General features: G+C 48.3%; 1 protein-coding gene across 2 annotated transcripts; it reads left to right on the top strand.

Annotated features, from left to right (window-relative positions):
• The first annotated feature begins 1,917 nt into the window (after window positions 1–1,917).
• Window positions 1,918–20,483, top strand: XYLT2 (xylosyltransferase 2). 2 transcript variants are annotated; one of them, XM_007505750.3, is made up of 12 exons: window positions 1,930–2,347; window positions 6,239–6,737; window positions 7,017–7,192; window positions 7,370–7,572; window positions 9,190–9,270; window positions 9,364–9,580; window positions 9,722–9,898; window positions 11,830–12,092; window positions 12,536–12,731; window positions 13,283–13,616; window positions 14,972–15,155; window positions 15,979–20,483. In XM_007505750.3, exons 1-12 carry the CDS (start codon window positions 2,213–2,215, stop codon window positions 16,004–16,006), a joined length of 2,493 nt encoding a protein of 830 aa, XP_007505812.1. In that variant the 5' UTR covers window positions 1,930–2,212; the 3' UTR covers window positions 16,007–20,483. The 2 variants fall into 2 exon arrangements, with proteins under 2 accessions (XP_001363249.1, XP_007505812.1); XM_001363212.4 differs by having other exon boundaries at window positions 1,918–2,347; window positions 14,972–20,483.
• Window positions 20,484–20,968: the final 485 nt, after the last annotated feature.

Raw genomic sequence — 20,968 nt, 5'->3', positions numbered from 1 at the left:
TCTTCTCTTTAACTTGTTGTCTTAGAAAACAATTGCTCATAAATGAACAATGAAATTAATAGAACCAGGAGGAAATTAAACACAGCCACAGAGCCATTAGAAGAATAAACTGCAGAAAATGAACAGAAAAGTAAAACATGAAAGTCTTAATTTATATAAACATGTTGGCATCCCTGATAAGAGGAAGGTGGGGAAGGATTGGGACACTTGTGGGTAGGATCTTTTATGAAAATATGAAGAAAAGTAAGTTAAACATATAGGAGATCTGTGATTCCATCAGTGCAATGTCTTCTTTTTCTTTATATATGAAAATGCTTGTTTTGTTTGAATCTATAAACATTTGAAATATTAATAATAAAAAAGAAAATCCCTTTTAAAAAAGTAATTGCAAATAATCATATAGTGCTTACCAATGTGCAATTATTATCTCATTTGGACTTCACAACAATCCTGGAAGATAAATACTGTTATCATTCCTCTTTTACAGATGGGCAAATAAGTGAAGTGACTTTCCCAGGGTCATATAGCTAGTGAGTGTCTGAGGCTGAATTTGAACTCAGATGAAGAACAGGTTAAGTGACTTTCCCCAAGGTCACAGAGCTGTTTGGTGTCTGAGTCAGGTCTTCTGGCTCTAGGTTCAGCACTCCATCTACTGTACCACATAACTGTTTAGAGTACTGATGTAAGAAGCAGCACTTAAACCTAGAGCTCTCCATCCCCTATGCTGTGCTTCCTGTATTATATAGTATAACATAGCATATGATATTATATTATACCATATCATATTACATCATATTTTGTATACATTGTATATTATGCCAAAATACATCTTGTTATACTATATCATACACCATGTTAAATCTCATATCATGTTATACTATATCATATAGTATGTTATATATCATATTATATCATGTTATATATTTATTATATTGTACCATATCATATATGATATAGTATTTTTAAAAACCCATTTACCTTCCGTCTTAGAATCAGTACTCTGTATTGGTTCCAAGGCAGAAGAGCAATAAGGGCTAGGCAATAGGGATTAAGTGACTCCCCCCCCCACCATCACATAGCCAGTAAGTGTCTGAGGTCAAATTTGAACCCAGGACCTCCTGTCTCTAGGGCTGGCTCTCTATCTACTGAGCCCCCAGATGCTCCTATATGATAGAATATTAAAAAGAAACCAAAATCCTTCAGATACTTAGAGGTTGTTTTTTTTAATTTCCCAGAAGTAACATAAAAGATGATAATATTTGCATACAAAACGATGTGATATGCAGCTAGGTTGTACAACAGATTAGAATTCTGAGTTTAGTTAGTCAGAAGACCTGACAACCATTCATTTGACCCTGGAAAAGACACTTAACCTGTTTTTTCATCTGTGTTCAAATTTAACCTCATACACGTACTAGCTGTGTGACTTCCAAAAAGCCACTTAACTTCTTTTTGCCTCAGTTTCCTCATTTGTAAAATGGGGATAACAACAGTTCCTACCTCCTGGGACATACGTGAGGATCAAATGAGACATTGTAAAGCTCTTAGCATAGTGCCTTGCACAGAGTAAGCACTAAGTAAACACCGGATATTATACAATGTTGCACAACATAATACAATATAACACAGCATAATATATAATATGGAATAAAATGTTGTGTTATAATTTGACCTAAGTATAACATTGTAATTGAGCATAATTCTTTATTCTATTTTTATTCTATCATCATTATGAGTCTGTGGCATGCTCCTGTTTCTAGACTGCAGACTTTACAAGTGCAGGCACGGAGTCTTTTTCAGTGCTCAGCGCAGTACCCCGAGCACGGAGCACTGTCAGCCCATCTGCCAAGCTGCTGGGACGTCACTGAGTCCAGTCCGACTGCGCGGGGTCATGTCCTCAATGCGCAGCCGCGGAGCTGGAGGCGGGGCATTGCTGTTGGTCACGCCCGTGGGCGGGGTGCCCTCGCCCTGAGCCCTCCCCTCTCTCCCGGGCTCGGCTCCCTCCCCGCAACCCCTGAGATCTCTCCTCTATCTTTCTCTCCCGGTTCTCTCTCTCTCTCTGCGCTCGCGTTCCCGCGTCCGGGCTGCAGGGTTCTGAAGCGCGCCGCCGCCTTTATCGCGGCGGCGCGCGCCCGAGGGGAGGGAGAAGGGGAGGAGAAGTTGGGGGGGTCGTGGCTGCTGCTGCTGCCGCCGCCGCTACCGGGGCAGGAAGATGGTGGCGAGCGCGCGGGTGCAGAAGCTGGTGCGGCGCTACAAGCTGGCTATCGCCACGGCGTTGGCCATCCTGCTGCTTCAGGGCCTGGTGGTGTGGAGCTTCAGCGGCCTGGAGGAGGAGGAGCCCGGAGAGGTGAGGCCCAGCCCTGGGGGTGGGGGCCAGCGGGGGCGTGCTGCTGCTGGGACGCAGCAGCCCGGGGGAGGGGAACGCGGGGGCGCGCTGCTTCGGGAGTAGGACTCGAACCCGGGGTCGGGGATGCAGGGAGAGCGTGGGTGCTTGCCCCTGGGGAAACCTGGGGAGGGGAGTGAAGAACCAGAATCTCCGCCACTCTACCCTCCTCCATCCCCCCACACACACACCACCCTACTCCAGGAGGGAACCCAACCCTGGTTAGGTGGGGAGTGGGGGAATGGGTCTGAGTCCTAGGAAGTCCAAAAAGGGGACCTGATATGATGGGGAGGAGGAGAGGATTCCCGGGTAGACAAGGAAAGGAAGAGGGAACCCTGTGAGCTGTGAAGGTCAAGAGGAGGGGAGCAGGCTGCGGGGGGGACAGGAGGGGGGGAAGCCGAAGCCGGAGAGAGGTGGGGTGGCCGCAGTGGGGACCTCTCTGAGGTGGCTACGGGAATGCAACTTCTGTGGGAGTGGGCTGGAGAGCGGTCACTGGAGCCCCAGGCCAAACTTTTAGAAGTTGGAATTGGAAGAAAGGGGGCAGGTGTGCGAGAAGGGAGGCCTCTGCCCTATGAACTTGGGGGACCCCCAACCTGACTTCCCAGGAGGTTCCACATGGACCAAAGCAGCAGATATTGCAACTCCACAGCCCAGACTGGGGAGGGGGGGGGAGGGAAGGTTGTGGGTGGGAAGGGTACTTCCTCAGGAGCAGTGTCTTCGCCCCTTCAAGAGCTCAGATAGGGGGTGGAAGGAATGGGGAAACTGCTGAGGGAAAGAGTTGTGTCTTCCATAGCTAGGGAGGAATCTATCTGTGCTTAGTCCAGGACGACTTGGGACATGTGGTCTCTCAGGAGAGTCAAAGGAGCTTCCTGTTTTATAACACTAGAAGTTAAATTCGAGGGGTGGGGACAGCTTGTCCATTCCCCTCTTCTCTGAATGGAGCAGTCTCTGCATTTTGTCCAAATAGGGACCCCACTCAGGCATCCAAGAGCAAAAGAATGTGTGGAGAGTTGGCCTAGCCAGTCCTTTCTTGATCTGGGAGGAGCCCAGCACAGATCATCCTTCCAACCTCCTTTCAGCCCCAGCTTTTAATTTCACACAAAACTTTAGTCCTAGTTTAGCCACATTCTGCTGTGGCATCAGGCAGGAGCAGAAATACCAGTCCTAGCAAGGGGAGTCTGTGTTCATAGAAGAAATGGGCAGCATCAGGATGGTCTCAAAGTCTGGTCCTTCTGTGACCTGGGACTGCTTTGTGCCCTCCTGGGCTGTGCTTCTCACTTTCAGCCTAATGCTCTAGCAAAAAGTGACAAGTGAGGAGGGATTGTTGCCATTGGTCTGGTAAGAAGAATCCTGTGAATTTTAAGGCTGTAAACTGCCCTGTGGATCCCCAGTAACACTGTGTGCGTGGGAGGGGTTCCCTTACTGTTCCTCATTAATTTCCTCCCTGCTTCTCTGCCTTCCCAGGATGTAGGAAAAGGGAGAACCAAGGAAGATTGGAAGGGAAGGAAGGAATGAAAAGAAAGCTGTGATTCTTAGACATAAATATTTAGAGATTCAGAACTGGAATGGATTTTGTAGATTATCTAGTTCATCCTCCTTATTTTACAGGGGAAGCTAAGATTACAGGTGTCTTTGGTCACAGAGTCCTTGTCGGGGTCAAGATGAGAACACAGAAATTTGTTTTGCTTGCCATGTGGTGGTGGGGTAGTTGGAGAAGCCCTGGGGACTGATGCTACATACACATACCCACTTAGTTGTCTCTGAACAGCTTGGGGAGTTCTCTATTCCCTGTTGGGAGTGGGGGGGGGGGTAGCACATCTCAGATGTACTGATCCCCAGCCTCTACTTCAACCTGTGGGTGTCACGGTCCAATGGTACATAGTTCCTCTTATCTTCCACCCCATCTACCTGAGCTTTTTTGAAATAGCAGGGGGGAGAAGATTAAGAAAATTATGTCCCATCCCTAGGATGGGATCCCATAGGAAGCTCTGAGGTTTCCCTAAATCCCTGCTGTCTTCTGTAGCTAGGCACACACTACTAAGGAGGCAGTAAGTGTCCAGAACAAATAAACACAGCCTGGTCCAAAGGGCAGTCACCCCCTGTCCCCTCCACTTGGTACAGAGAGGAAGTTTGGCTTTCTGAGCAGGAGACAATTTATTAATCACAAATTATGGGTCTGCTGTTCAAGGCCCCCTTCAGGACAGGATGGTGGGGGTCTTTGATCATACCCAACCCATACATTCCCACAGATAGCCCGGAAGCTACACAATAGCAAGAGAGCTCTCCCAGATAGCCAGGGGAGGGAAGACCAGCTGGTGGGACCAGGAGGATTAAGGAAAAGGAGGAAAAGACCTCAGCTGTGATTGTCTTCTTGCCTTATGAACATTTCTTTCTCAGATCCCCCAAGGTCAGGCCCTGGGGGGGTCTTCCAGAAGCTCCCTTCCCCCATTTTCCTCTGGGCTCATCTTCCCTTGGGTCAGCCAGCTCTGTGCTGCAGTGCAGGGCACAAAGATAACCATTTTCCTCACCACATCCTGTCCCTTGGCCACAGCTCTGCCTGGCCTCTTGCCTTGTTTTCTGCCCTCCTCCCTCCCCTTTCTCTCCCCTTTAGCCATACTGTCTCTGACATCAGCATCCACCCTGAAGAGACCAGGTCAGTGCTCTCTCCATCTCCACCTACCTGTGCCTGGGAATGTCTTTTCACACCTACCATGTGGCACAGATTTAAGCTAATCAGCAATCCAGCCTGCCATATACTTGGGTTTATGGTGTCTTTTACTCAACTTTTCCTTGAGACTGATCCTCCTTAACAAGTTCAGAGAGGGCTCTCTGTCAGACTATGTTTCCCCGCCCTGCCAGGGCTGCTGCTCCAGCCTGGTTCCCTCCTCCCCAAATCTCAGGCTAGGGAGAAGATAACACAGGGGTGTGAAAGCTTCATTTGTTCTATTCCCAGGGGATATGGGTGTCCTGAGCCAGGCTTCTCCAACTGCCTCCTATTGGTCTAGCTATGAGAGAGCTTGGAAATTGAGATGGGGAGGAGAAGAACCTACCAGGCAAAAAGATGGAGAAAGACAGGGGCAGCAAGAGTCCAGATGTGTTCATGTATCTATCTGGAAGTGTGAGACCAGACTCTAGCTAAGAATTCTGGTAAGGTTTGGGGCAAGCAACTTAAATCCAGGGAATCAGAAAAAAGGACAGGGAGATGTCCAAGGCTTCTCTCCATCTTGCTTCCAGCTTCATGGAAAGTTTTTCCATGTTGATAACAGGAGGGAGGGGGCAGCTGGTAAAATGTCCAGAGCTGGAAGAAAATTCCACATAGACATCTTTCTGTAGTATTTACAGGGCATCTTTCTCAAAGTAGCACTCTGTACCATCCCTGTTCTGTAGAAGAGGAAACTGAGTCTCAGACTAGTCAAGTGACATATTCAAGGTCACATAGGGAATAAATAACAGAGCTGGAACTTGAACCAAGGATCTTCTGACTCCCACGTCCTGTGTCTCTCCCAAGGCCCCCATGTTGTTACATCTGCCCCAGTCACCTGTTTCCTGTCCCTAAAGAAACTTTATAGACAAAAGCTTATGTGAAAATGGCTTTGAGGAATTGTTTGAAATGCCAGGAGGCATGGGTTCTAGACCCAGCTCAAAGCCTGACTTTTGCAGATTTTTCTCTTTGGCCCTCTATTTTCTGTAAAATGGGTCAGCTCTACCCTGCCCTGCCCTAAAGAACTGATTTTCATTTTCCAGGACTACCTCCTAGTCACAAATGAGAAAAACAAATGGACATAGGTGACCAGATTGTCAGAAGTCTAGTGGTTTATTTCTTTGGTTGGGTTTTTTTGTTGGTTTTTTTTGCAGAAGGGACGACAGAGGAAGCCAAGACCACCAGACCCAGGCGAAGGCTCTAAAGACAGAGATAGCTCTGCTGGGCGACGGGGGAATGCTGGCCGGAGGCATGGGCGCTGGAAGGGCCGAGTAGATAGCCCTGGGGTATTGGTGGCCAAGGTGGTGAGAGCTGTGACGGGCAAGCACAAATTTAGCCGCCGGGTACCCCCTGCCCCACCCCGAGAGCCCCTCAGCCGACAGAACCTGAGTACTGGGGGTGGGGGAGAGGTGCTACCTGGGGCAGGTGTTGGTGGCGCCTTCCAGCAAGGTGACACGGGCAGCGTGGAGGGTGCTCCCCAGCCCACGGAGAATGGCTTCACCCCCAAGTGTGAGATCACAGGCAAGGATGCCCTATCTGCCTTGGCCCGGGCCAGCACCAAGCAATGTCAACAGGAGATCGCCAACGTGGTGTGTCTGCACCAAGCAGGGAGACTAATGCCTAAGGTCGTGCCCCGACACTGCCAGCTGTCTGGTGAGGCCCCATAGCATTGGGTAGAACTTCCCTCCCTCCTCCTCACCACCCAACTCTTAACTCAGGGCGATATGCACACCCAGCTCTTTGATTTGGGGGCCAGGAAACTCTGTCCCTGCTTGGGAGGTATGGTGAATCCCTAGCTTAGGGGAATCTGGGTGAAATAAGCCGCCCAGAGAGGGATCCCCATTGCCCTCCAAGGGAGGAAGTGGGGAGCCCCTTGGCTGAGGTCTCTGTTCTCTGTGCCCTCTCTGATCTCCCCCTCCCTTCTCTGCCCAGGAAAGGTGAGCCCCATGATTCAGTGGGATGAGAGCCGAGTGCAGTTACCCCCGGGTAGGCCCTCAGTGCGAATTGCTTACATGCTGGTGGTTCACGGTCGTGCCATTCGGCAACTCAAGCGGCTGCTCAAGGCTGTTTACCACGAGCGACACTTTTTCTACATCCACGTAGACAAGGTGCCCTTGGGAGTCATTGGGGGGTGAGGTAGGTGGGAGGTGGCCAGCAGGGAGGTGGGACAAGGAGCAGGAGGCATGGGTAACCCAGCTGGGGAAAAACCCAGAACTTCTGACTCTTTCTGGCCAGCAAGGTGCAAGCCAAGGGCTGCAGAGCAAGGCCTCCTTTCTTCTTCCTAGCGCTCTAACTACCTGCACCGGGAGGTGGTCGCTCTAGCCCAGCACTATGCCAATGTGAGGGTGACCCCCTGGCGCATGGGCACAATCTGGGGTGGCGCCAGTCTCCTGAAGATGTATCTACGCAGCATGCAGGACCTGCTGGAGGCACCTGGCTGGACCTGGGACTTCTTCATCAACCTTAGTGCCACTGACTACCCTACCAGGTACCTGGGGAATCATCCCTCTTGATGGCTAAGGCTAAGGTGAGGGCTGCCACGAGGGATAGAGAACCCAGGTGGCATCCAGGGCAGTCACTTAACCCCAGTTGCCTAGCCTTTACCACTCTTCTGTCTCAGAACCAATACTCAGCATCAATTTTAAGACAGAAATTAAGGGTTTAAAAGTTTTAAAAGGGCTCCGTAGTCTCCACCATGACAAAAGAAAAATGTGATAAACTCTGTTTTAGGTTCCCACACCTACCAATGGCTGAAAACAAGGATGTTCTCCCCACCTCTCAGCAGGGAATTACTAAGTCATAGATTTAGATTTGGAAGAGACTTTAGTGGCCATCTCAACCAACCCCTCATTTTACAAATGAGGGAAACCTCCCTAGGAGTGCCCAAGGGGACCTAAGAAGTTAGTATCAGGGTCAAGACTTAAGTCAAAGTCTTTTGACTTCATTGCTTTTTCTGCTGCACTTATTAGAGGCATCTCAGCTTGCAACCATTAGAGAGATATTAAAGAGATAAATATTTTTTTTAAACTACTAAAATTCTGTTCTAGTGAATTGAATTTTCAGTAGAGAAACTGGCATCTGGTTACCCTTATACTGGAGTTGTGGATAGATAGAATCTTTCTGGAAAACAATAAGGCTTTCCAGTTAAGACTTACAGGGCTGTGCATGTTGACCCAGGCCTCCCAGTACTGGGACCATGTCTTTAGATTGTTATTAATGGAGGGTAGGATGTATATATAAACAGAATAATTTGTAATAGCAAAAACACTTGAAGCAACCCCACATGTCCAGTAATCAGGGAATGGATAAGCAAATTGTCGTGTACATAGAGGATGTGATAGATGGGTAACAATATTGTCCCACCATTTAAAATTACAAATGAGAAAAATACAAAGAAATAAGAGAAAGCTTATTGTGAAGAGATTCAGAATGAAGAAAAAATCCTTTTATTGTTGTTTAGTTGTGTTAGACCCTAGTGACCCCATTTAGGGTTTTCTTGGCAAAGATACTAGAATGGTTTGCCATTTCCTTCTTTAGCTCATATGGGGAAACTGAGGCAAACAGGGTGAAATGACTGGCACATTACTAGCATACATTGCTAGTAAGTGACTTGAGGCTGGATTTTAACTTGGGTCTATCTGACTCCAGGTCTAGTGCTCTATCTACTGTGCCACCTAGTTGTCAAAAACATTATACACATTGCTTATGACTGCATAGGCGATAGTTATTCAGGAGACAAATAAAATAAAAGTAATACAATCAGGAAGAAAAGAATTCAGAAGAAGACCCAGGAACAAATTGGATGTCCTATTTGAGCCAAATTGTTAAAAAATTGTTAAAAAAGGAAAGAAGGAAAGGACAAAGGAAGGAAGAAAGGAAAGAGGGAGGAAGGGGAAGAAGAGGACGGAGAGAGGGAAGAAGGGAAAGAAGGAAGGAGAGAAGAAAGGAAGGACAAAAATGTTGGGAGAGAAGCCTAAAGGATAAAGAAGGGACTAGGAAGTATTTTGGGAGTGGAGGGAAGACAGGGAGCAGAGACTGCTTTAGGGCCTGGGTCTCTGGGTGCCTTCCTCCCTCTTCCCTTAAACATGCCTTTTTCCTACTCCAGGACCAATGATGAGCTGGTGACATTCCTGTCCAAATACCACGATAAGAATTTCCTCAAGTCTCATGGCCGGGACAACTCAAGGTGCGGATGAGTTGTGTGTTGGTTTAGGGACTAGAAAAGGGATCCCCATCACCCCCAGCCCTGAGTGAGTCCTTCTGTGCTCCCCATCCTCAGGTTCATCAAGAAGCAAGGTCTAGACCGGCTCTTTCACGAGTGCGACTCCCACATGTGGCGCCTGGGAGAACGGCAGATTCCAGAGGGCATCGTTGTGGATGGCGGCTCTGACTGGTTCGCCCTGACCCGCAGTTTTGTGGAGTACGTGGTCTATACGGATGACCCTCTCGTGGCTCAGCTGCGCCAGTTCTATACCTACACGCTTTTACCAGCCGAGGTGAGCGATCAGCCTTTAAGCCAGCCTGGGGGCCGGGGTCGGGGGTGGAGGGTGACCTAGAAGAAAGGAGAGGGTGGTCAGTAGGAATGGACGTGGAACCTGGGGAGGGGTCTGGCTCATCTCCCTCCCATCCCTTCCTAGTCCTTCTTCCATACCGTGCTAGAGAACAGCCCCACCTGCAACACCCTCGTAGACAACAACTTGCGTGTCACCAACTGGAACCGCAAATTGGGCTGCAAATGTCAATACAAGCACATCGTGGACTGGTGTGGCTGCTCCCCCAATGACTTCAAGCCCCAGGACTTCCTTCGGCTCCAGGTGCCCCTCCTGCCCACCTAGGGCAAACCAGCTTGTTGCCCCTGTGTTGCTCTTCTTTCCCGAGTCCTGATGCAAGGGGCTGGGACGTAGCATTCCGGGGAACCTTTGTTGTCTGTGGCATGGTGGGGCAGATGGGACATGAGGCCAGAGACGAGACTGGCACACAGGAATAGTGGCTGACTTTGTGCCCTCCTCCCTACCCTGCGGCTTCATTACCATTGGGGGGCCTTCTCTTCTACATGCTGCCTTCCCATCCAGAGCTACTGGAGTCCTAAGGTTAAGTTTCTTACCCAGAGTCTCAGAGGAGTCTGGGGGGTGGAATTTAAACTCAGATCTTGCTGGATTCAAAGCCAGTTCTCTCTCCATGCTACCACTTGGGGCAGCTGAGTGGCTCAGTGGAACCAGAAAGATAAGAATTCAAATCCTGCCTCAGATTGTGACCCTGGGCAAGTCCTTACATTCTTTTAGCCTCATCTTCAAAATAGTGATAATAGCACTTCCCTCCAAGGATTGTTAAGAGAACCAAATGACTGCTGCCTCCAGTGACCCAAAGAATACCAGAGCAGGAAGGGATCTTCATTTCCAAATGAGGCCCGAAGAGGAGAAACCAATGAATCAACCAGCATTTATGAAGTGCTTACTAGATACCAGGCAGCTAGGTGGTACAGCAGACAGAGCACTGAGCTTGGAGTCAGGAAGACTTCACGAGTTCAAATCTGGCCTCAGACTCTTATTAGTGGTAGGATCCTGAGCTAGTCACTTTACCCTCTTTGCTTCAGTTCCTCCTCCATCAAATGAACTGAGAAAGGAAATGGCAAACCACTCCAGTATCTTTGCAAAAAAAAAAAAATAGGGTAACAGACAACTGAAACAACCGAACGGCAAGGTGCAGGGCCAAGCGTTGGCAATCCAAAAAGGCAAAAACAGAGCCTGCTCTCAGGAGCTTGCAGTCTAATGGAAATGACTTGAACAAGGACCCCAGCTAATCAGTAGCAATGCTGGGACTAGAACCCCCAGTCTTCTTAAGCCCTGCTCCAGCGCTCGTCACTACACAGCCTGCTGCCCTCTAGGGCCACATAGGGTGGTGAAACCAGGCCCGATCTCCGAGCACTTGTCCCACATACACGTTTAACATAGTTTATCCTTACCCTCTGTGGGAAGCAGAATTGGGGAATGGGCACGGGAAGGAGATGGGATCCCTCAGAGAAGTTGGGTAGAAAAACTGACTGAGGTTGCCAAGAGGCAGTATAGAGGAGCAGGAGGACGCCAAGTGTTCAAGCCACTCCTCACACTGAGCCAGACACTCCAGGCCTTAGTTTCCCCATTAAAAAATAAAAATAAAAAAGCCTCGCCTTCCATCTTAGAATTGATACTAAGTAATAGTTCCAAGGCAGATTTAGGTTAAGTGACTTGCCCAGGATCACACAGCTAAGGAAGTGTCTGAGGAATCCAGGACCCCCCATCTCTAAGCCTAGCTCTCTATCCACTGAGCCACCCAGCTGCACCAATTTCTCCATTCTTAAAACAAGAGGGTTGTACTCATTGACCTCTGAGGTCCTTTGCAGTTTTTGTCTTTTAAACTCTTACCTTCCGCCTTAGAATCAATACTGTGTATTGGTTCCAAGGCAGAATAGTGGTAAGAGCTAAGCAATAGGGTTAAGTGACTTGTTCAGGGTCACACAGCTGGGAAGTATCTGAGGCCAGATTTGAACCCAGGACTTCCTGTCTCTGGTTCTCAAGCTTCTGAGCCACCCAGCTGCCCTGATCCTTTGCAGTTCTAAATGTAGCTATGATTTTCTGCCTCTTTGTCCTTTAGTGAGAGTGATGCATGGGATGTGGGGAGCCCCAGGGAAGTCTTTGCTCCATTAGTGATGTGTGGCCTCTAGTTTCTTTGCAAACCCAATGACTCATTTATATTCTTCATGCTCCAGCAACTCTCCAGACCTACCTTCTTTGCCCGAAAATTTGAGTCAACTGTGAATCAGGAAGTGCTGGAAATCTTGGACTCTCACCTCTATGGTAGTTACCCTCCCAACACCCCAGCCCTCAAAGCTTACTGGGAAAATGTCCATGACATCGCCGATGGCCTGGGGGGACTCAGCGATGTCATCCTCACGGCCTACACAGCTTTCTCCCGCCTCGGTCTACACCATGCTGCTGCCATGGCGTCCCCTCCAACTAACCAGCTCTGCAGGTGGGCAACTCCTCCCTTGCCGAGGTCCATCATCGCCCCCAGCCCCTGTCCCAATCACCCCCTATCTACAGAATCCCATAGGCTTCGGCTCAAGTACAGAGGGGGAGGATGTGGAAACATGGTCCTGCTGTCAGGGAGTTCTCTTTTGGAGAGGGATGGTGATGTCCCTTACTTCTCCTTATGATGGGGGACATGATCCAGCCTGTATCTCAAGGGTTCCAGGCCTGGTTGGGAAGAAGGAACATGTAAATAGGATTTTTTTTTAGAAAGGAAGAGACTTTTATAAAAAATTATATGAGAATGAATGCTGTAGAGATGAGGAGTGAATGGAGCTGACACAGTGTGGGGTTCTAGGATGGTCCTTTCTGGACTTCCCATTCCTGGCCTGTTTCTGTTGACGAGTGTCTTCATTTCTCCCTCCCCCTCCCCTGCATCCATCATAGGTTTGAGCCTAAGGGCTTCCCATCCAGTGTCCACCTGTATTTCTATGATGACCGTTTCCAGGGCTACTTGTTGACCCAGACGGTGCAGCCTGTGGCCTCTGGGCCTGAAGAGGCGCTGGAGATGTGGCTGATGCCTCGGGGGGCCCTGAAGCTGACAGAACACAATGGTCAGGCCAACCGGCTGCAGAACCTGGAGGTGGGATGGGGGCCCTCATCCCCTTGCTCTCCCCCTGACCCTGTGCCCCTGGTACCATACTTCAGTCATGGGTGCCCTTTGGTCTAGAGGGGAGCGATGGCACAATGCAGGCGATCTGTCCTCCACAGCTCCTTGTCTCTGGAGGCCGGTCTTAGTTAAGAGAAGGGTGGAGAGAGGAACTTTTGGATCTCAAAAACTCAGCTTTGACTTCCTTAGCCAGACATTAAGCCCCTGCTATGTACCAGGTTCAAAGCTAGGATGAAACAGTGTCCATCCTCAAGGAGCTTACATTCTGGTAGAGGAGGCGCCATCCCATAAATACATTGCCAACTACAAAGTCCTTTTTTGGTGAGGGTAAGCACTGGCAGCTGAGGTTTGCCGTTGAGGAGAAAATTCCTCAGTGATCATGTCAGACTCCCTCATTTTCCCAAGGCAGAAGAGGGGAAATAGAGTGCCTAAGGTCACAGTGAGTGGTGACCACTTCCCTCCCCACCCCCATCTTCCTGCAAAGGACACCCCCAGCATCTTGTGCAATCACTTCCTCCTCACAGGTGGGTACAGAATGGGACCCCAAGGAGCGTCTTTTCCGGAACTTTGGGGGATTGTTGGGACCCTTGGATGAGCCAGTGGCCATGCAGCGTTGGGCCCGTGGCCCTAACCTCACAGCCACTGTGGTTTGGATCGATCCCACCTTTGTGGTGGCCACCTCATATGACATCACGGTGGACTCTGAAGCCGAGGTCACTCAGTATAAGCCTCCCCTGAGCCGGCCCTTGCGGCCTGGTGCCTGGACCGTCCGCCTGCTGCAGTTCTGGGAACCACTAGGGGAAACGCGCTTCCTGGTGTTGCCCTTGACCTTCAACCGCAAACTACCTCTCAGGAAAGGTAATGATGCTGTGACCCTGGGCCAATCAGAATGGGATTGCCAGGCACAGCCAGGGACCCTGGCAGCGAATTAGACCTCAGCCCTTCAGAGCCCTCAAGGACAATCCTTTGGGATTGTCAGGGCCCTTTGGGAGAGCAGTCTGTTGAGCTGCTTTCCTAAGCAGAAATTGGGATGTAAAATTGGGCAAAGGACATTCCTCTGGCAGGGCCTGATTTAAAAGATCACTTTTCTTGAAATCAGAACTGCCCCAGGGAAATCCAAAGTGTCCTGTTGCCATCAGCATTGGAGTGAGCATGTTCTTCCCAGTCCCATCACCCCTAGTGCCCTGCTTGTGTTCTCTGTGTCTCTCCCTCCCTCCTTCCCCATCCCTACTTCTCTCTCTCTGTCTCTCTCTGCCTCTCTCTCTTGTCTGTCTTTCTGCCTGTGTTCCTCTCTGTGTCTGTCTGTCTTCCTGTCTCTCCTCTATATTCTTGTAGGATATGGATTAGGAGAGAGCAGGTCAAACCTTAGAGATACACCTGAAGGGGCCTCTGAGGGCATCTAGTCCAATTCCCTCATTTTTCTGATTAGTCAACCAAGTCCTATGGATGTAGAATTACTTATCTAAGGTCACACAGGTAGTAAGCCTCATAGAGGGAACTTGAACTCAGGGCCTGACTGTAGAGGCAAGGTTCCTCTCACTTCACTGTACTACCTCCTAGATCAGTGATGGTGAATCTTTTAGAGATGGAGTACTGGGCCCCATCCCCACCTCACCCCCCAGACCAAGTGCCAGGCCCCCTCCCCCTCACAGAATGCTAGGCGTGTCCTGTCCCCCATTACCCCACACAGGGGAGGAAGGAAGCGCTCCCATTAGGCTGCTGGACAGAGGGGCAGGTGAAGTGAGGAATGTCTTCAGTAAGTGTAGAGAGGGGAAGGGGAGTGGCCCAAGCACTCCACTCTCCTCTAGCTCTGCCTGCCACCTATGAGCCATCTGCCTTATCCCCCTGTGCACTCCCTTTGGCTGCTGGGCAGAGGGGCGGGAGATAGAGAGAAATGCCCCTCCACCTTTCTAGTAAGTGGGGGCACATGCCCACAGAGAGCACTCTCCAAGCCATCTTTGGCACTTGTGCCATAGATTCACCATCACTGTCCTAGATCATGGTGAGAGCGATGATAACTCTGTGCTCACTTTATCCTAATGTAGGTGGAACAGGGATTACGATCCCTGCCTTATGAATAAGGGCCTGAAGGGATGATGCTGAGCTTGTGGTCGAGGACCCTGGTCCCCAGGCCAGGCTAGGCATTCTTTCTTGACCCCTATCTGGCCCGTCAGATGGAACAGGGTATACTGACTGCCCTTTCTACACTCCAGATGATGGGAGCTGGCTGCACGCTGGACCACCCCACAACGAGTACATGGAGCAGAGTTTTCAGGGCCTGAGTGGAATCTTGAACCTTCCCCGGCCAGAGCAGGCAGAAGAGGCTTCTAGGAGGCATGCAGAATTGACTGGCCCTGCCCTGGAGGACTGGACAGATAGCACCTTGGGCAGCTTCTGGTCAGTGGCAGGGCTGTGTGCCATAGGCCCCTCTGTCTGTCCCAACCTGGAGCCCTGCAGCCAGACCAGCTGGAGTTCTCTCTCTCCTGACCCCAAGTCAGAGCTCGGTCCTATCAAAGCTGATGGCCGGCTGAGGTAGCGGGACCATAGTGGGAGCCTGGGGAAAGCCCCGGGGTGTTGCACCTTAGGAACTCCGTAGAGGAAGAGATGATTGAGGGACTGTCCTCTCCCATGGATGAGAAGTTGGGGTCTAGCCCACTGTTCCATCCCCCTCCTGTCTCGGCTGGAGTGAGCCCCAGGACCGAGTGGCAGATGGACACCTCGGACAGTTCTGAGCTGGAGGCTGGAGAAAAATGGAGAAAACCAGAGTTCCTTCAGTTCCAGAGCCAACACTGTTTCTGCGCCCTCTTCGATTTCTCTAGGTTCTACTTTCTGGTTTTAAGATGGCATATGTAGAGGGGCGTAAGGATAGGAAAAGGAGAGAGAAATAATGTGCAATAAAATTTCCAGCAGCCCCGGGGAGATGCGGTTCCTCCAGGACCTGCAGAACAAGGGAACAACCAGGCACTTCAAGGGGATGCCCAAATCAGCCAGGGCCCCCTGACTGTGTGCCCTAGTAGCCTGGGACATTATAGAGCTGAGGGCTCTAAAAAAAGTGGAAAAAGCCCATATTTAAAGAGCTACAAGGTAACTGGATAGAATAATTTATGGAATTGGGCACTGGGCAGGCCAGGAGGCCAGAGAAGAGGAGGGAGAGGGAGAAGTTCAGGATTTTAGGGCTTCTGGGGCTCATAGTCTTCTCTTTCCCCTTTATGTGAAATAGGTGCTGCCTGAGTCACCTAGAGGGCTGACAGATCAGACCCTGCAAAGCAAAGAGCTTGAGGGGTCCCCCGCCACAGAGTGGTCCTGGGACTTGAGATCAGGGAGAAGTGCCCTCTTGGTTGCTCTGGAGGAGCCAGGGCAGCAGTGAGCCTGGAGTGCCATGTAAATCCGAAATATGCAACGGCAGAAATATATCTCTTACATCTCTAATATGGTCCGCAGCGTGCTTCCTGGAGCAGGAGGGGCTCAGAGCAGAGCCCTCTGGCAGCTCCACGGCCAGTACTTCCCTGTTCCCCTTACCCCAGGAGTGCCAGGCTCCATTGCTATCCACCCCCTTTCTCCTGTCTTGATGACTATGGCCTCTGCCCCTCCCGTAACCCATGCAGAGCCAGCCCTCCTCTCCTTCCCCATCCAGCCTTCCCCTACCACCTTACCTCAGGAGCTTCTTCAGGAACAAAGAGATGTTGTGTCAGGGCCATTGCGTCTGGGCCCACTGGACTCCAGGGAGAGGGCCATATACATGTGTTCTGACTTCTTTTCTTGGGGAGGGGAGCCCTAAAGTTTTTGAGCCTATTAAAACTGTCTGGGAGGCTTTGCTGCTTTGGTATCAGGCAGAATCCGGGACATATTTGGTGGTCCTTTGCATCCTGGGTGGACCTCCTCTCCTCTCCCTTCATGTCATTTACACCTTAGTGTAATTTGTCAGTGGTTTACCTTTGGGGGGGGTATTTGCATTTTATGCCTTATTTCTAATTGTGGGATAAAAATAATAATAGCTAGTATTTATGTAGTGCTTTAAGTTTTGCTAAGCATTTTACAGATATAATCTCATTTGGTATTTACAAAATCCCTGGGAGATAGGTGCTATTATAATCCCCATTTTATAGTTGAAGGAAACTGAGGCTAAGAAGAGGTTAAGTGATGTGCCCAGGGTCACAAAGTCATTATGTGCATCAGAATCTGAATTCTGATCTTCATGACACTAAGACCACTGAGGGCTCTTATCCACTGCTTCCTAGGTTTGACCAGGAATTGGAGGGGTCTATGGATGCCAAGTGACAGTTCTTTTCACTGCCCCAACATGGGAAGGAAGATAAAAGAATTTTAAATAAATAAGTTTTGTGGCATAAGAGATGACTGGAGAGTGGGGTAACTTGTTAATGGATCACACTCTACCAGCCCATTTAGCATGGGGCAGAACATGAAATAGCAGCAGCTGTCATGCTGGGTGGATTTGGCTTAAAGTTGGGGTGGGGGACAGACTAGAGAGGAGAATGTAGGTAATGTAGAGGTAGAGAAGACTTCAAAGGCCATCTAGTCGGGCTACATTTTGCAGATAGGAAACTGGGGCACCATGAAATTAAATGACTTGGTGAAGGTCACATAGGTACGTGCCTCAGGAAATCTGGGTCTGTGATTGGGCAGAAGAAAAGGAATGGAGAGAAGAAAGGATGCGAAGAAGTGATGCTCTCCTAAAGAAAGGACTTGTATTCACTCCCTAGCAGCCAAAGGTAAAAACTGATGAAGTCAGCTTTGGGAAGGTCTTGGTTCTGCAGTGGAGGAGAGTTGCAAGTAGTATTTTCTTCCAAGACCAGGAGATTGTGCCCTTAAGAGCCTGCCAGGCAACCCTCAGATTTTGGGGGGTGACCCGGAAAAGTTTGGAAGCAGGGAGTCAAACCAAGAGAAAATATCTATTAATTTTTTTTTTAACCCTTCCATCTTGGAATCAATACTGTGTATTGGCTCTAAGGCAGAAGAGTGGTACTGGCTAAGCAGTGAGGGTTAAGTGACTTGCCCAGGGTCACACAGCTGGGAAGTGTCTGAGGTGAGATTTGAACCTAGGACTCCCATCTCTAGGCCTGGCTCTTGATCCACTGAACCACTTTGCTGCCCCAGATGTCTGTTGAATTTAAAGGCAGCTTTGGTAATCTGTCAGTTACTTTTCTGATTTTAAAGATGGCATGATATTTTTGGAAATAGCGATGGCTTCATTCTCTGTAAAAACAAAAACAAAACCAACAATAAGAAGCAACTGGTTCCCAGTTGACTTTTTTTCCAAGGGACCAGCCAGGTTGGAGTTGGGAGTGGGGAGAGGTAGAGGGCTCATCACCATAGTCTGATGACTTTGGAATGAGTTCTTTGCTCAATGCAACCCATGAAACAAAGCGTGTGTGTCTATGTTTACGAATATAATGACAACTAGCATTTCTATATTATATATCATCTTATTTGATCCTCAAGACAACCCTGGTATGTGTTGTGTGTTTACAAATATAATGGCAACTAGCCCTTACAGATTACATATATTTTCTTATTTCCTTATACCTGGGAGGTAGGTGCTGTTATTCCCATTTTATAATGAGGTAACTGAGACTGAGAAAGATTAAACAATTTGCATGGGGTCCCAGGCAAATTTTGAGTGTGACTCCAAGTTTCTCATTCTATCCATCACACTGAGCCATTGTTAATCTATTTTTTTTAAAAATTTAAACCCTTACCTTCCACCTTAGAATCAATACTAAGTATTGGTTCCAAGGCAGAATAATGGGAAGGGCTAGGCAATGGGGGTTAAGTGACTTGCCCAGGGTCACACAGCTAGGAAGTGTCTGAGGCCACATTTGAACCCAGGACCTCCAGGCCTGGCTCTCAATCCACTGAGCTACTTAGCTGTCCTCCTATTAATTTAAATGTGAATTTCTATGTATGGGCAGAAAGAGGCAGAGTGATATAGTAGGAAAGTGACCAGCTTTGGGTAAAGAAATCATTAAATTGGCATTTATTAAGCACTTGCTGTGTGCCTGGGAGTCTGCTAGGCACCAGGAATACAAAGATAGAAATGAGACTTATTCCTGCCCTCTAGGAGTTTATAGTCGGTAGGGGAAACAGCAAGTCCACATAGATGATATGCAAAGAAATAAAATAAAGAATAATATGGGTAGGGGTAGAATAAGCAGCAGATGAGGAAGGGCCTGGTGTTTGAGCGGAGCTTCAAAGGATCCTAAGAACTTTAAAGAAGCAGAAATGAGAAGGGAATGTGTCCCAGCTAGGGTTGGGGGATGGAAGGAAGCTGATTTCAAGGTCCCCAATGGAATATGGAATGTTGGGTGGGATATACAAAGAAGGCTGTGTTGGGAGGCATAAAAGAGGAATATGTAATAAGCCTGGAAAGGTGGGCTGAGGCCAGATGGTGAAAGGTCCTCAATGCCAAAAAAGAGATTTTGTATTTGATCCTTAAAGCAACTGAGAGCAATCAGCTTCCTGAATGGGGATCGTGCTTTAGGAAAATCATTTTGGTAGCTGTATAGACTAGTACTGGAGGCAGGGGAACCAACTGAACTACAATAGCCCAAATGACAGGTAAGTGCAGGGTTCAAGTGTGATCTCTGACATGCATTAGCTGTGTCCACATGGTCAATTCTGATTTCTCAGTCCCTCCAAGCTAGGTACTGCTGACACAAAGACAAAATGAAATAGCCCCTTTTACCATTCCAGTCTCTTTGTACCTTCTTCCCTCCATGTACTATATAATCTAGCCACCATGTTCCTCTCTTAAGACACTCCTTATCACTCACTAGACTGGACATTTTCTCTAACTGTCCCCCATGTCTAGAATTCTCTCTCATTTTTGTCTCCTGGCTTTCTTCAAGACTCCATTAACGTCCCACATATTTATGTATTTTAGGGGTAGCTAAGTGGCTCAGTGGATAGAGTTCCAGCCCTGGAATTTGGAAGATTCATCTTCCTGACTTCAAATCCAGCCTCAGACACTCACTAGCTGTGTGACCATTGGTCAAGTCACTTAACCTTGTTTGCTTCAGTTTCTTCACTGTAAAATGTGCTGAAGAAGGAAATGGCAAACTACCCAGTATCTTTGCCAAGAAAATCTCAAATAGGGTTACAAAGAGTCAGGTACAACTGATATGACTGAACAACAAAAAATCCTACCTTCTGCTAAAAGCCTTTCCTGATTTTTCTTAGTCTTAGCACCTTCTTTTAGAGACTACCCCCAATTTATGCTATGTGTATCTTATTTGTACATGGTTGTTTATATGTTGGCCCCTCCAATTATACTGTGAACCCCTAGGGAGCAGGGACTAGATTTAAAAAGAAAAATATTTTTAAATAGCAATCTCTGGAATACAGTGTTTAATAGATGCTGGCTGCTTGACTTGAGGTTACATTTTAACAGGAGAGGCAACATGCAAAACGTATACATGTAAATAGAGTTTAATTTGTTGGGGAGGCACTAGCAGGCAAGGGAGTCTTTAGTTGAAGCTTCAAAAGAGAGAGAGATAAACACAAAGTAGAGGTCAAGAAAAAATACTATGAAGGGGGAGACTGAGAGGGGAGGATTCAATGCTCCCAAACAACTCTCTAAGACAGTGAGCAAGAGATGAGTTCCAGTTCTGTACCAATGGAGATTCTTCATCCTGAAAGGACATTGCACTGATGAAATCAAACATCGGTACTGATTCCCAGCCCCAAATAAATGTTTAGGGTTCTGCATCTTTCTGTGTTTTGTTTCACTTTGTGGTTTATCAAGTTGGCAAGAAATTATTAAATACTAACTATACCCTAAGTACAAGGGATACAAAGAAGGAAAAAAACCCAAATCCAAACTGGCCCCTGCTCTCAGGAAACTCAGTCTAATGGGGGAGATAACATGCAAATAGCCTTGTACAGAAAAGACATCACAGGCAAAACTGATAACCTTGGATCGAAGGCACTAAAATTAAGGACTGGGAAAGGCTTTTTTTTAAACCCTTATCATCTATCTTAGAATCAATATCAATTCTAAGGAGGAAGAGTGGTCAAGCCTAGGCAATTAGGACTTGCTTAAGGTCACACAGCTAGGAAGTATCAGAGGCTAGATTTGAACCCAAGACCTATCTTTTGGCTAAGCTCTATCAATAGCTATCTGGAAAAGGCTTCTTGCAAAAAGTGGAACTTCAATCAGCTAACAGACATTCATTAGCCTGGGGTTCAAATCT

Source organism: Monodelphis domestica, chromosome 2, assembly GCF_027887165.1.
Source record: "Monodelphis domestica isolate mMonDom1 chromosome 2, mMonDom1.pri, whole genome shotgun sequence".
Lineage (NCBI taxonomy): Eukaryota > Metazoa > Chordata > Mammalia > Didelphimorphia > Didelphidae > Monodelphis > Monodelphis domestica.
Note: the sequence above shows the minus strand (reverse complement) of the source record. Positions and strands in the feature narration are given on the sequence as shown.

What these genes read in the sequence shown, in the direction of transcription:
- XYLT2 (XM_001363212.4), top strand. Translation starts at nt 2,213, where the DNA reads ATGGTGGCGAGCGCGCGGGTGCAGAAGCTGGTGCGGCGCTACAAGCTG. An exon ending in CCGACACTGCCAGCTGTCTG is followed by an intron (nt 6,738 to 7,016) that starts GTGAGGCCCCAT and finishes TTCTCTGCCCAG; the next exon opens with GAAAGGTGAGCCCCATGATT. An exon ending in ACACGCTTTTACCAGCCGAG is followed by an intron (nt 9,581 to 9,721) that starts GTGAGCGATCAG and finishes ATCCCTTCCTAG; the next exon opens with TCCTTCTTCCATACCGTGCT.